General features: G+C 36.6%; 1 protein-coding gene across 6 annotated transcripts; it reads right to left on the reverse strand.

Moving 5' to 3' along the window:
* Positions 1-8756: 8756 nt before the first annotated feature.
* On the reverse strand, positions 8757-14932 carry LOC104097934 (NAC domain-containing protein 75-like). Of its 6 annotated transcripts, none has more exons than XM_070174868.1 (7): positions 14705-14929; positions 14106-14338; positions 13651-13828; positions 12656-13254; positions 11891-12193; positions 11362-11451; positions 8757-9468 (listed from the first exon to the last, which is right to left on the reverse strand). In XM_070174868.1, the coding sequence occupies exons 2-7, from the start codon at positions 14232-14234 to the stop codon at positions 9376-9378; spliced, it is 1392 nt and encodes a 463-aa protein (XP_070030969.1). In that variant the 5' UTR covers positions 14235-14338; positions 14705-14929; the 3' UTR covers positions 8757-9375. The 6 variants fall into 6 exon arrangements, with proteins under 6 accessions (XP_070030969.1, XP_009602846.1, XP_070030967.1 ...); XM_009604551.4 differs by having other exon boundaries at positions 11906-12193; positions 14106-14345; XM_070174866.1 differs by having other exon boundaries at positions 14106-14345.
* Positions 14933-16061: the final 1129 nt, after the last annotated feature.

Raw genomic sequence — 16061 nt, forward strand, 5'->3', positions numbered from 1 at the left:
GGGCGTTGCACCGACTGGCCTACGCCTATCGTAAGCCTCCCACCAACTAAATGCAGCCCTAGAGAACTGAAATGTAGTGAACGAGACCCCACTGGTCTCCAGAATACCTGTTGTACGGAGTATCCTCTGACACCTGTCCAAGAAACCCTATGCATCATCTCCCTCTACACCACTGAAAGATGGAGGCTGGAGTCTCCCAAACCTCTTCAATCTACATTGCTCATCCTCAGGCATAGAAGGAACCACATAGTCCTGAGCAGCTGCAACCGGCTGGGCAAGTGGTGCCCCCGGTGTCTGGAATCCCTGAACCACCTGCTCTGGTGTGCGGGCAGCGGGAGTCTGAGCACCTCCCCTGGCCTGAGAAGTGGCTGTTGCGGCCGGAACATAGACCGTCTGAGCAAGACTAGTACACGCGGTCAGAATCTGAGCTAAGGCCTCCTGAAGGCCTGGAATCACAATAGGCACATGTGGTGCCCGAGCTGGTGCATCAACAACTGGAATCTGGTCCTGATCTGGGGCAACTGGTAGATCTGCAGGTACTGCCCCAACTGCTGTGCGGGTTGCATCTATGCCCCTACCGCGCCCTCACCCTCTCGTGGCCCTGGCTGGTGGTACTGGTGGCTGTCCATCCTGCCCGGTAGTACGAGCCCTCTCCATCTATGAGAGAATGAAACAACAGATGTTTAGTTACTAGAATCAATAGATTCGCACGACAGGAATTCAAGAATGTGGAGTTTCCTAAGGGTTCTACAGCCTCTCGAAGATAAGTACAGACATCTCCATACCAATCCGCAAGACTCTACTAAACCCATTCATGACTCGTGAGACCTATGTAACCTAGGCTCTGATACCAACTTGTCACGACTCAAAATCAACCGCCGTGATGGTACCTATCATAGAACTAGGCTAGCCTCAACTCAACACCCAACACCAATAACAATAAGATTGAAAACGTTAACGGAAGCATTTGACATTAAAGAAAAACTGTTTGAAACATAAGAAAAACCCAAAGTGATACAATCCAGCCCAAAACCAGGGTGTCACTGAGTACATGAGCATCTAGATTAAAAATACAGTCTACTACAGTATCTAGAGATATAAACTGAAAGTATGACAAAGGTAAATAAGGAGAGTCAAAGCCCGCGAATGCAGTGCAGCTACCTTGATAGTCTCCAAAACTCTAGGATCCTCAATCAGCAACCGCCGCTACAACCGGTATCGCCTGGATCTGCACACAAGGTGTAGGGAGTAACGTGAGTACACCAACTCAGTAAGTAACAAGTCCAAACTTTGGACTGAAAGGTAGTGACAAACTCAACCTCAACAGGTATAATAGAAATAAATGTGCAGAAACGTAGGCATGCTTTCAAGTCAAATATACAGCTCAAACAGTGAAGGAAATACAGATCTGAACAGTGTAAGGTATACAACTCAACTATCTCTATATGCCAATGCACAGACTGTATGAAATGCACCATGTGCTCCACTCTCAAGTATTCAACCACTCGGTACTGTATATGGCTATCCGGTCCAGGGAAATCCATCCCGGAACATATACAACACTGACTATACGTCACCAGTACCGAGGAAAAGGGGAAATCCAACCCTGTGGAGAAATCCATCTCCAGGTATCAAGTACTTCGGACAAATCCATGTCCAGAGAAATCCATCTCTCAATAATATTATCCGCGCTCACTGGGGTGTGTTACAGACTCCGGAGGGGCTCCTACAGCCCAAGCGGTATCATAATCATCAATATAACCACTGCGGCATGCAGCCCGATCCCATAACTATCACTCATAACCAGACACTCGGCCTCACTCGGTCATCAACCTCTCCAGTCTCACCATGGGCTCACAATGTCATGAAAACAACCCGAAACAATGATATGATGAATCAATAAATAACAGAGACCGAGATATGATATAAAAATACATGATCATGACTGAGTATGTAATAGTAAGTGAAACTAGTGAGATGACAGCAAGAAACGACCGCTAAGGGTCCAACCAATACCTGCACAAAGCCTAAACATGATATCTAACACGATCTACAGCTCAACTACTTTATCACTTGATGAAACATGGATATCAACAGGATAGAGTCACTAAACGGTGCCATAGAATCACCCAGGTCACAATTATCATGGTGAACGCACGCACGCCCGTCACTTGGTATGTGCGTCACCTCAATACCAATCACATAGCATATAATTTGGGGTCTCGAACCCTCAGAACCAAGTTTGAAAATGTTACTTACCTCAACCAAGCGAAAATCCTACTCCGCGATGCCCTTGCCACTCAAATCGGCCTCCAAACATCCCGAATCTAGCTACAAGCAATACAATACGATCAATATAGGCTAAAGGAACCAATTCCACAAGAAAAATACCAAATTATAGCCAAAAATCCGAAATCGACTCAACCCCCCCCCCCTCCGGTCCCACATCTCGGAATCTAACAAAAATCATAAAACCCAAAAGCCTATTCACTCACGAGCCTAACCATACCAAAATTACTCAAATCCGACAACAAAATCCCCTTCAAAACCTCAAAATTCCATCTCAAGAACTCTTTCACGTTTTTCCCAATATTTCACCCCAAATCACAATTTAGATGATACAAATCAAGATATAATCATGGAATTTAACCAAAACCAAGTGAGAAACACTTACCCCAATCAACTCCGTGAAAGTCCCTTCAAGAATCTCCCAAATCCATGATCTCTAGCTCAAAATATGAAAAATGAGCTCAAACCCTCGATTTTGAATTTAACACTGTCTGCCCAGATTTCCCTCTTCGCGAACGCGACCCTTCTCTCGCATTCGCGCAAACCAACTTGACTGCCTCTCTACTTTACTCTTCACGAACACAACACATGCCTCGCGAACGCGATGCTTTACTAGCTCAGACCTTCGCGAATGCGACCACCACCTCGCGAATGTATAGAACAAGGACCTGGGGTCCCCAACTGCCCCACTCCTCTTCGGGAATGCGACCGTGCTCCCGCATTCGCGGTGCACACGCAGACCACACCTTCGCGTTTGTGTCCTCCCCTTCGCGAACGCGAAGAACAAAATCTCATCACTCAGAAAACACTCTTGCCGAATGCGAGGGCTCACTCGCGATCGCGAAAGAGGAAACCAGAAGAATGCAGCAGCAGATATTAGCAATCACACCAAGGCCAAAAATGATCCCTTAACCACCCGAAACTCACCCGAGGCCCTTGGGACCTCAACCAAACATACCAACACATCCCATAACATCATACGAACTTAGTCGAACCTTTAAATCACCTTCAACAACAACAAAAACACGAATTACACACGGATTCAAGCCTAATGAACTTAGAAATTTCCGAATTCCACAAACGACACCGAAACCTACCAAACCACGTCCGAATGACCTCAAATTTTGCACATAAGTCATAAATGAGACCACAAACCTACTCCAAATTCCAGAAATCCAATCCGACCCCGATATCAAAATTTCCACTACCTGCCAAAATCGCCAAAATTCTAACTTTGCCAATTCAAGCCTAATTCTACCACGGACCTCCAAATCACATTCCAGATGCGCTCCTAAGTCTGAAATTACCTAACGGAGCTAACGGAACCATCAAAATTCTAATCCGAGGTCGTTTACATATAATTCAACTTCCGGTTGACTTTACCAACTTAAGCTTCTAATAAAGAGACTAAGTGTCTCAATTCACTCTGAAACCACTCCGGACCCGAACCAACTAACCCGACATATCATAATATAGCTGAAGAACACAAAAATAAGCAGGAAAAATGGGAAACGGGGCTATAACTCTCGAAACGATCGGTCGGTTCGTTACACTTTGTGAGGCAAGTCTGGTAGGGTTTTTGTCGATGTCAGCTAGTGGAATTGTTGTGTCGTACTACTCATTTGTTTACCATAGTGTCGATTCTATGTACTGTCTATCGCTTTTACTTTGAATCTACTTTTTCATTTCCATAATGTTATTTTTCCTATGATTTCAATTGGTGATACTGGTATTGTCTCTTTTCGTCTTCTTGAGCCGAGGGTCTTTCGGAAATAGCCTCTCTACTCGTTCGGGATAGGGATAAGGTCTGTGTACACACTACCCTCCCCAGAGCCCACTAGTGGGATTTTACTGGGTCGTTGTTGTTGTTGTTGTTGTTGTACTCTCTCTAACTTCTATTGCGTATCTTTGTTTTGGTGTGTTTTCAAATGAGGAGAAGCCCCTCTATTTATAGCAAGAAATCTTTGGCCTAATAATGGATATGATGTCATGGCAAATGTCATGAAAACTTGGTCCACAAATTTGTTATAGTGGATATTATATTATGGCAAATGTCATGAAAACATGGTCCATATATTTGTTAAAGAAGCCAAATTAATGACCATATTACACATGGGATGAACCCATCAAATCTATCCCTTAATTTTGATCTTTCTTCTTCATTCCAAGTCTTGATCTCAATCTCTGAAAATATTCAAGTTTGAGAGGTTTTGTTAAAATGTCCGCAACTTGATCATGAGACTTCACATATTTGAGTTCTACCTCCTTCTTGGCAATGCATTCTCTTTTGAAATGATACCTTGTATCTATATGCTTGCTTCGATCATGATACACCGGATTCTTGGCAAGTGCCTGTGCAAATTTGTTGTCAATACAAATCTCTGTAGCTTCAATTTGTGGCAAATTGAGCTCCTTCAATAATCTTCTCAGCCAAATAGCATGACATGTACAAGATGTTCCTGCTATATATTCAGCTTCACAAGTCGAGAGAGAAACAATGGATTGTTTCTTTGAACTCCAAGAAATAACAGAATCACCCAAGAAAAATACAAAACTAGTTAAGGAGAGAGGTGGAGTTGTATCTTGCACAAGTTCCACGGTCTCTGGTTCTTCTTCATCGCCAAATTATGGAAGAAAATCATATGAAGTTTCTTCCTGAGCTTCCCAATTCCATGCCAATTCTTCATCAAATTCAACATCACGACTCACCACCATCTTGCCGCTACTTGGGTTGTATAGCTTGTAGCCTTTTGAATTTGTATCATAGCCAACAAACGCATGCTTGACACGTCGATCGTTAAGCTTCACTCTCCCTTGATGTGGCACATGAGCATAGGCTATGCTCCCAAAGATTCTCAAGTGCTTGACACTTGGCTTTCTTCCACTCCATGCTTCTTGAGGGGTTTGATCTCTAACATTCCTTATTGGAGACCTGTTGTTCAAATAAACTGCACAAGATACAGCTTCTGCCCAAAATTCCTTGGGCATACTTTTAGCTTTTAACATACATCTAGCCATATTAAGAACGGCAAAGGTCCAAATATACCCCTGTACTTTCAAAAATGGTCTAAGAATACCCCTCGTTATACTATTGAGTTATATATACCCCTGCAGTCATACTTTGAGTTCAAATATACCCCTCATTTAAATAGAGGGACACGTGTCATCATCATGTTGGTCAATTCTAAATATCTCCTAATTAATTAAAAAGACCCATTATTTGGTACCCGAAAAGCAATTTCCTAAAGCAATTTTTTTTGTAAAAACTAGAAAAAACTAATTTGTTTTACTAAAAACTGAAAATATGTTTTTTTCCAGTTTTTACCAAAAAAAACTGCTTTAAAAAAAACTAAAAAATAATTTTTAAAACAATGTTTTTGTAAAAAAAAAAAAAAAAAAAACTGAAAAACAATTTTCTAAAGCAATTAAAAATGGAAAAAATTGAATGTTTTGTTTACTAAAAGCTTGAAAAATTGAAAATATTTTTTTTCAGTTTTTAGAAAAATATTGCTTTAAAGAAACTGAAAAATAATTTCTAATGCAATTTGTTTTGTAAAAACTAAAAAAAATTGAAAAGCAATTTTCTAAAGCAATGTTTTTGTAAAAACTGAAAAAAACAAATATTTTCTTTTTTTAGTTTTTTCGAATTTTTAATTGCTTTAGAAAATTGCTTTTCAGTTTGTTTTTTAATTTTTACAAAAACATTGGTTTAGAAAATATTTTTCAGTTTTTTTAAAGCAGTATTTTTGTAAAAACTGGAAAAAAAATATTTTTGTTTTTTTCAGTTTTTAGTAAAAACAAATTAGTTTTTTTCAGTTTTTACAAAAAAAATTACTTTAGAAAATTATTTTTCGGATACCAAGTAATGGGTCTTTTTAATTAATTAGGAGATATTTAGAATTGGCCAACAAGACGATGACACGTGTTCCTTCGTTTAAATAAGGGGTATATTTGAATCCAAAGTATGACTGCATGGGTATAGATAACCCAATAGTATAACGAGGGGTATTCTTAGACTATTTTCGAAAGTACAGAGGTATATTTGGACCTTTGCAGTATTAAGAATCGTTCGATTCTTTCTCTCTGCTACTCCATTTTGTTGGGGTGAATAAGGTACCGTTAGAGAACGACGAATTCCATGAGACTGACAGAAGTCATTAAATTCTTTCGAAGTGAATTCGCCTCCTCTATCGGACCTTAAAGCTTTTATTTCATAGCCGCTTTCTTTCTCCACAAGTACTTTAAAAATTTTAAAAGCAGCAAAAGCTTTAGATTTTTGGTTCAAGAAATAAACCCAAGTCTTTTTACAGTCATCAATGAAAAGTAGAAAGTATTTACTTTTACCAAAGGAATGTGGATTGATTGGTCCACACACATCAGTGTGAACAAGCTGAAGCGGTTTAGTTGATCTTGACATGGCCTCCTTTGGAAAACTCCTCCTTGCATGTTTTCCAAGAAGATAAGTTTCGCACAATTGATTGGGATGGTTAATTTATGGTATCCCATTCACCATGTTCTTTTCTCCCATTGATTTGAGTGCTTTAAAATTCAAGTGCCCAAATCGCATGTGCCAACACCATGATTCATCTTGCACATTAGCATTCAAATACTTTGCATCAATTGTTTTAAGATTAAGAGAAAATAATTTATTCTTTGCCATATGTACTTTAGCAATTAGAATTCTACCTGAATCTCTAAGCCAAAGATGCATTTTTTTTATGTGGATGTCATATTCTTTTTCAAGAAGTTGGCCCAAACTCAAAATATTACTTTTTAATTTTGGCACATAATAAACATCTTGAATTAGCCTGTGACTACCATCTTTAGAGGAGATTAGAATCGTACTTATCCCTTCTATTTGAATCTTTGAGGTATCTCCAAAGGACATTTTACCTCTCACCATTTTATTGATCTCCACAAACTTCTCTTTGCATCCACACATATGATTGCTTGCTCCATTATCCAAATACCACGAGCTGCAATCATCCCTGTCTTCTTCCTTGAGTGCCATTAACAACGTTGACTCATATTCTTCTTTCTTGTCGTCAACGTGGTTAGCTTTTTCTTCAACATTGCTATGACATTCCCAAGAGTAATGGCCAAATTTATGACAATTATAACACTTAATTTTTTATTTGTCATACCTTTATCCATTATTTTCTTGGTAGTAGCCACGTCCTCTTCCTCCTCTTTGTCCACGGCCACGACCTCTGAATGTTTGGTGGATTTTAACTTCATTGTTGAAGTTGTTACCATTAATTCTTCCTCTTCCATGACCGCCACGGCCTCGGCCTCGTCCGTTTCCTCGATAGCTCTTTTCACCTCCATAATCCTTAAAGGAAGCCTGAGTTTTAAGAAGTTGCTACAGTGGCACTTCTTGTCTTCTTTTGATATTTTCTTCGTGGGCCTGTAAAGAACCCTCTAATTGCTCTACCAGCATAGAGTCTAAATCTTTAGACTCCTCAATAGCATACACCACAAAATCAAATTTAGGTATTAAAGTGCGAAGGATATTTTCTACCACACGGACATCTTGTATGTCCTCCCCATATCTTCTTAATTGATTTACAACAGCCTTCACTTTTGAATAATAATCTGAAATGCATTCGGATTCTTTCATATTTAAAATTTCAAAGTCAGGCCTTAGAATTTGAAGTTTTACCTTCCTCACCTTGTCAACTCTTTGGAGAGAATTTTGTAAAATCTCCCAAGCTTCCTTTGAGGTGGTAGCATCTACCACCTTCTCAAACATGGGATCATCCAAATATTGGTGGATGAGCATGAGGGCTTGTTGATCCTTCTTCCTTGTCTTTTCCAAGACATCTTTTTCATTTTGAGGCAGAACTTCCTCATTATCAGGTTTTGCATACCCTCTATCTACGATTTTTCACACATCCTGGGAGCCAAGAATGGATTTCATACGTAGACACCATTTCTCATAATTATCTTTTGTGAGACGGGGATACTGAAAAGATAGCGTACCATTATTTTTCATGGCTTTGATACCACGTTGTTGGAAAAAATAGTAATCTCACCCAGAAATAATATCTACGAAAAATAATAATAATAATAACATAAGAGAGTAACAACGACACCAACTCTTTTAACTAGGTAAATACAACACCAGAGCGGAGCAATATTACTACTATAATATTACAACTTAGTAGTGTCAAGAGACTACTACAATTTTGAAAGAAATAACACTCTTTATTTAAAATACCTCACTACAATATTACTGACACTCACTATTTATCTCACAGACTACAATCTGTGGATTACTCTCTCTAACTTCTATTGCTTTTCTTTGTTTTGGTGTGTTTTCAAATGAGGAGAAGCTCCTCTATTTATAGCAAAAAATCCTTGGCCTAATAGTGGATATGATGTTATGACAAATATCATGAAAATTTGGTCTACAAATTTATTAAAGAAGCAAAATTAATGGCCATATAACACATGGGAGGAACCCATCACTAACTAGGTGCTGCTTTAACTCGATTTACATCATCAAAAGTTGTGCGCAAGTAAAGGCCCAATAGGAATACAGAATCAACATCACATTTTATTTCTACGAGGGGAAATATGTTGTACCCCAAAAAAGAAAGTATACTACTCTAAAAGTGACTGTCCATAGACATAATTAACAAAGCTCGGTATGCACTTTGCACAGATATTCCTATGGTGTTTCATGTTAAAAAAAATTTATATAACAAAAAAGATTTTAAAAAAAATCAAATAATAAGAAAGGGAAATAAAGATGATATCGTAATCATAGTGGTGATGATTTTCATGCAGATGCATTCGCTTTGGCTTTGGTTCCCCCTCTTGTATTTTGTCAGAAGAGAGCAGCCTTTCTTAGTCTCTTTCCTTTTCTCTTTGTTCTTCTTCTTACTTTCTGGGTTTTCCAACATTGGTTGTTGAACTGTTAGTTCAGTTGAAAAAGAAAGGGAGAAAAGAAGCATATATATATAGATATATATAGTTGAATTGGTCACTTATTTCTGAAAACTTGAACAAGGCTTGAAGTACTAATGATGATATATGTGGGAGTTGCCTTTTCCTCTATTTATAGTTTCAAAATTTCTGCTCCTAGGCATGATGATCGGGGTTGTCAGGGTCAGGCCAGAAGTGTGAGTACTTCAACCAGTCAGCATCTTGAGGGTTCGTGATGGATGACTGATCCTGCAAATGAAACCAATTAAGCAGAATTCAAATGAAAGATTTTGGGTTTGTATTTGTCACTATCACACTTCAATAATCAACTACGTCACCCTCACATGCCCATATATAAAAGTCCTTTTCTTTACCCCTTATATGTGTATATATATATATATATATATATATATATATATATATATATATATATATATTCTTGTGTTTGACGTCGGTTTTCTTAGCCAATTAATGAGGATCTTGGCCTAATTAATGGTTAACCTTTTCAGCATAAAGCGGCTTTTTAAAGGTTTTAGCTTCTTCTCTTTCTTTTTTCTTCTCTCTCCGCCAATGTTATTCAAAGGTTGTTGCAACTTGGAAGGAAGGTTTTCTTTTTGCACATTGCACGATTAACACCTCGAGATTTCATACTTGGAGTAGGCCCAAATGGTAAACATATATAATTAACTAAATAAAAATATTTCACCTATATATAATAATAATTTAAGTTTTTACATGAGTAAGTCACATAATTAAACATGATACTAGAGCAGATAGAAGTCCTCCATTCAAGTCTTACCCCTACCCATTATTAAGGGGGGAAGTTAACGAGGGTTTTCTGATGTTACAAATAGAAAAAAGAAACCAATCTAGGAATGCTGGAGAATATAAGCCAAATGCAAATATATTGTTATTGACACAACTTGACGTTCTGAAGTTCATTAAGTAAAGGGCTTTAGTTGTCCTTTATTTCTTGTTTATGCCTAAAGCGTGAATATAGCTCCATTTAGCTAAGCAAATCTGACCATGACAACTAATTCAACGGGATTGTAACATCTAAAATTTGAAGCTAAAGCGAAAGCAAAAGATAATAGGAACCAGGTTATCCAAAATCATAAGCTTGTCCAAATATGAAAAAAGGGAAGGAGAAAAGGAGTGAAAGATATATGTAAATAAAGATCATGAAATCATTGTAAAGAAGAAAATGGTGCAATTTGGAAGGGGTAAAGGAGAGAGGAAAGACGTGAGGAGCTAAAGGAGATTTGGAAGGGAATAAGGGAGAGCCAACTCTTTTTCTTTGTGCGTATGGTTTCCTTGTGTTAATAGAAAGAACGAAAAGAAAGGAAGGGAAAAGAAAACGGTTTGATCACAGTTGCCTTTTGACTGCTGAATCCCATGCATGTAATTGAGTGCCGTTTGTCCCATTCACATAATGATTTATTTTGGACACCTATTAAAAAATTATTCATTCCGTTTCATTTTACTTGAACCTAAAAAAAAAAATTAATTTATAATTTTAAATATATTTTAGTAATATTTAGGGATCTTTATATAATAATAATCTGATAAATTTACTTTTTACTTTTTCTAGCTGGTACAGATAGATTATATATTGATTATACATAAATTATACAAGTATACTATATGGCTCGTTATTTTTTGCTAGTGATTGGATGGACAACTATTTAGATTAATTCTTCTAATATTTATATAGTTACAAGATTATGTGTTTAACGAAAAATCAAAAGTTTAAAGTTAAATTATTTTAAATATATATAGATATCATTTTTTTTTTTAAAGTTAAAAGAAAAAGAGTGACACATAACTGGATTAGTAGTAAGCAAAAATTCGCAAGCTCTATTTTTATATCGTTTGTGGTACCAATATCCGTAATCTTACTATAGGAGCATAAAATTTGCAAAGAACAAAGAGATAAAGAGATCAAGGAAAAGGCCTCTACATCTCTAGCTCCTTTTCTTTTGTTTGTTAAAATAATAGTCAAAGAAAGAAGCAAATTACTTTGTTATCCTACCCATCCCTTTCTTTTTTCCCTTATTAATCTTTGTCCATCGTGAAGAATATGATATACTATAAGAATGATAAATCTTGAATTCAAGGGTCAAAAAGTTGGTGTAAACTTACTCCTTTGATATCAGTAGAAGTGCAGCCCATTATTAATTGTTCCAATTCAGATGCAGACCTTCCTTCTAGTTTATGATGTTGTTGCTGCTGCTGCCGAAAGATGATACACTCAATTAGAACAAAACTCCAACATAATCATATGTGTGATCATGTATTGTCTGCAATAAACAGGATGTGTAAACGCCTTAAGGTTCCTTTTTTTTGTTTTTTAAACTCATCATGCATGTTTGCTAATGCAGCTCTACTTCCTTCTTCTCTTTTCTTTTTTAAAGGCCCTCAGTCAATATTGACACAATAAAGAAATTGTATACGTCATTTTTTAATTTGTTGTAACATGTAACCTTCTTCATCTGCCAAATTAGTAATTTCATGTTTTATGGTGTAAAAATTAGTTCTTTATTAGAAGTTAAAATCTATCCATAAGAATCCTCTAGTATATGATAATGTAAAAGTTGGTTGTTATCGTAGAGAAGTTAAAATCAATCCGTAAGAATCCTCTTTTGCACTTAATTGAGAAAAAAATAAGGACGAAAATTGTTGTTACCTGAAAGTTTTCATTTGGAAGGATTATTGATCTTGGAACATGGAAGGCATCATCATGGCCGAGAATAATGGAAGTGTTATGGAGAGGAGGCGGAGTTATAATGGCTGATATTGGGGGCGATGGCCTGCTGATGTGGAATGATGCGGTTGCAACCTGATGATGGTGCTGGTGCAGCTGTTGGTCATGAGTTACATGATGTGTCTCGTGAATGTCACGCGCGTCTGACGTGCCTACTGGTGCAGCTGCTGCTGCTGCCGAACCACCACCTTCACCTACTACAATGCCTGCCTGCAATAGTTTGCATTGTCAAACACTTTTGTTATTTTACTGTTTTTTTATCTTTGGTTTTATTTTGTACTACTATTACTGGTACTGGAACAAAAATTTTTTTTTTTTTTTTTTTAGATAGCTTAACCACGAGAATAAAATACTGACAGTTATTATCAAGCAAGTCTAGTATATTTTTCATTGCTTCTTAATTATTTAAGGAATGTGTAAGCGGAAACTAAAAAGAATCTCTTATTTGCTTGTGTATTGTTTCCTTCTTGTCTAGCATGAATTTGACGTTTGATGGAGCTAGCTAAATAGTTGTTAAGTATTAGGACCAAATACTATTGCCCTCCTACATATCACGTGAAGAAAATGGCCTCATATCCCACATAAAAAATCAAGAAAAAAAATGGAGAAATTACAGAAGAATATATATTGACATGATTTTCTGTAAATGGTTGAGAATGAAGGGATAGATACCTCATCAAAGCTTTTCCTAAATGGGAGAAAGCTAAAATGTTCAGCTTTGAATTGTTGAATATCCATAGTAGCGTAACTTGACATAGCAGCACAAACAGCAGCAGACAATTCATCCCTATGAGAAGAAGGGATATTATTATTATTGATGTCCTTAGACGAAGAACAGCTCCCACTGCCACTATCCCTTCTGCTATTAAGATCACTGCTCGCTTCTCCACCAACAGTAGTGCTAGTAGTAGTGTTACTCCAATTACATTGCCTTGGCTGAGTCTGATAGAATATCTTGGACACCACAAGTTCACCTTCCTTCTCTTCTTCATGTTGGCCTAAATGGTATTGATGCATTACCCAATTTGTCTTCTCGGGTTTCCGGTTCTTGCCAAAGTTTGTGTAGAGGACTAGAATTTTCTTGCACCCCTTTTGCTTGCCATTCACCATTACTGGCCTTGTCTTGCCTGTCTTGTGCCAACGGGTTTCACCACCTGCAGCTGCCAAGTCTTGACATTCTGTTTGGATTTTCCTTCTTTTTCTTGTGCCTGTTGTGTATGCCTTAGATGGTCTGTGGAAGAAATGTCTACTTAGTCCGTCCCTTGTAACACCTAAACAAGACAACAGTTACCAAATATCAATGTTGGATTTACTTACTTAGGTTGGACAAACTGAAAAGTTTTCTTGGTGGATTTTACGTTGACAGTGTAAAGTGTTTTTGAATTATATACTTAGCAATTAGCAAATTTATTTTTCGAATAACTAGTTCTAATTATCATGTCAGAGATTTAATACATTGCGAGTGCATAGGAGTTAAACTCTTTCTTTAATGTCAAGTGAGAAGGAAAAAAAACATGACAAGGAGAATAAAGCAAACCCTAGAAAAAATGCAGTTTTTCTTTCTCCCTTGCAAACAAGAAAAGAAACATAGTAAAACCTAACTATCTTGAATTATGGTACAAGAAATTGCCCATATTTCTAGTGGAGAAAGAGTGTCTTTTCAATACCTGGAAGTTTCTCAGGATGAGTATAGCAAATCCCATCTTCTCCTTCAATAGTAGGAATGAACTCATCAATCAAAGGGTGGGATTTTGATTCTTTAGCCAGTACTTTTGCTTCAAGGTGTTCAATCAATTCTTGATCTGTTGGGTCAAACTTTACTCCTGCTGGTAGACCTACCCAGTCCTGCCCCCCCCCCAAAAAAAAAAAAACACAAAATGAAAACAGTCAGAAGAATCAAAACAAGCAGACACCCTTTTGAAATGACCACATTTAATTAGTGTTATTTCCTTAGAGAAAGAAATATTCCAGTAATATATAAGATTAAAGAAAATAATATTAATGAAGCAGCATCAGGAGTAGCAAGCATGATTCTTTTTTTTAAATTATTATTATTGAAATCTTTGTAAGGAAGCAAAGAATATTAAGTGTAGTACTATTATGAAAGTAAAATAAACCGTACAGGTTTTCCTTCGAGTTTGTGTCCACAACCAGGACACTGCTTAGATCCACACAATTGATGCTCTTCAAGCTTTGCATCAATAAGATCAGAACTACTAATAGATCCCAACTGATGACTACTCTTACTCATGACTTCTTCTTCTTCCTTTTTTTTTTTTTTTTAACTATCAACTCAGCTGAAAATCTTCCATGACAACTTTGGTATGCAAGCAGTACCCTTTGATATCAAGAATCCTGTGGACTAAAACCAATCTTTCAGAAACGAATTAAAAGAATAATTAATATAATCCAACAAGAAGAGAAAATATGGATAGATATATCTCTATTATAAATTTAAGTAAAAGCGCGCAGAAATACTAACAAGTTTCCTCAGGAGAAATTAAAATAAACTAGAAATTAAAGGCCAAGAGAGAATAAGGGCAGAGAAGAGGTGAAAGAAATGGGAGAGAAGAATAAGGGAGGTGGGGAATGAAGATATATAAAACCAACTTTAACCCCTTGAGGACACCAGAATTCCCTCTTACTTTAACTGAAGCCAAAATTAAGAGATATAAAGAAAAAGGTGCCCACATATATATCTCTAATTCTATGACTATATACCTTTAACTTCCTTTGCTAATTTAAGCAGTGCATGAAGACGGTTTTTTCCTCTCTGTCTATGTTTGTATGTGTGAGAAAGAAAACAGAAAGAAAGAAAACCTGAGTCGGTTTTTTCTGTCTCTCTCTCTCTTTCTCTTTGTTTGTAAAGCTCTAAAGCAAGCTTCTTACACCTTTGTTTCGAGTCCCCTTGACTACTAAAGCAAAAGCTTCGGAACGCCCTTCACAAAAGCACAGCAACCCCCCACACACACACCTCGCTTTCTGTATTTCTCACTTTATAACTAAAAAAACAAAGAATTTAGTAGGAGTAATATACATACATAATACTCCCTCCGTTTCAATTTATGTGAACTCATTTGACTGGGCACGGAATTTAAGATAAGAGAGAAGACTTTTGAACTTGTGGCGTAAAATGAGGCACATATATTTTGTGTGGCTATAAATCATTGCATAAAGTTAAATTATTTCCAAATAAGGAAAGAGATCATTCTTTTTGGCACGGACTAAAAAGAAAATAGATTCACAAACGGATGGAGTATTTTATACTATCTATATAATTTAACATGTATAGGGGAATCTTAGTAGTCTAGTTGGTTAGCTACGTACCTGAATTTTCACCTTGTTGGTGAAGGTTCTACATCACTAATTTTAACTTGATAATTACTTTAGAATTATCTTTTACATTACCTAGTAAAATTTAAAGAAAAATTGCATAGACATTATTAAAGCATGGTTATACAACACCAGTATACCACATCAGTTTGTATTCCTTTAAAAAAATCAGTTGATAGAATATTATGCATAAATTTGAACAAATAAACATATAGTAAGATACAACGAAACAATCCCGTTTGGGTACTTTGCAAAGGAATATTTATTTATACTCCAACTGTCTTTGCTAATTAGCTCACAAAGTACTACTAGTCTACATTTCATGTATTTATTCGATTCTCTTACTGAAAAGAGCTTCTGTTTTTTTTTTTTTAAATTTAATTCTGAAAAAGAAATAGAAAAATAATGCAGGCTCCTTTGTGAGACAAAACAAAAGATAATTTAGTTAAAGGAAATAAAATGATAGGAATTCACATGGGTTTTGAGCTGGAGTAGTAATCATGATTCTTTTGGCATGTATTGTCGCTTAGAGATATACGAAGAGATAAATAAAGAAAGAAGAGAGATGGAGATTGCTTGATATGCAAGGAAAATAAGCAGTATACTTGATGGACCACCATCACCCCTGCAATTAAAATAATACTATATAATTATTATATATGTATATATACATTATGTATGTATATACTCGCCACTTAGATTTAGTATTAGAAATTGACAAGACTTGAAACTTAAGCACTCTCCT

Source organism: Nicotiana tomentosiformis, chromosome 5, assembly GCF_000390325.3.
Source record: "Nicotiana tomentosiformis chromosome 5, ASM39032v3, whole genome shotgun sequence".
NCBI lineage: Eukaryota > Viridiplantae > Streptophyta > Magnoliopsida > Solanales > Solanaceae > Nicotiana > Nicotiana tomentosiformis.

Excerpts from the sequence above, each read along its gene's own strand:
- LOC104097934 (XM_070174868.1), bottom strand. The coding sequence starts at position 14,234 with ATGAGTAAGAGTAGTCATCAGTTGGGATCTATTAGTAGTTCTGATCTT. Across the intron at positions 13,829-14,105 it reads ACAAACTCGAAGGAAAACCT|GACTGGGTAGGTCTACCAGC; the intron begins GTACGGTTTATT and ends GGGGGGGGGCAG. Across the intron at positions 9,469-11,361 it reads CTTCTACTGATATCAAAGGA|GATCAGTCATCCATCACGAA; the intron begins GTAAGTTTACAC and ends TTTCATTTGCAG.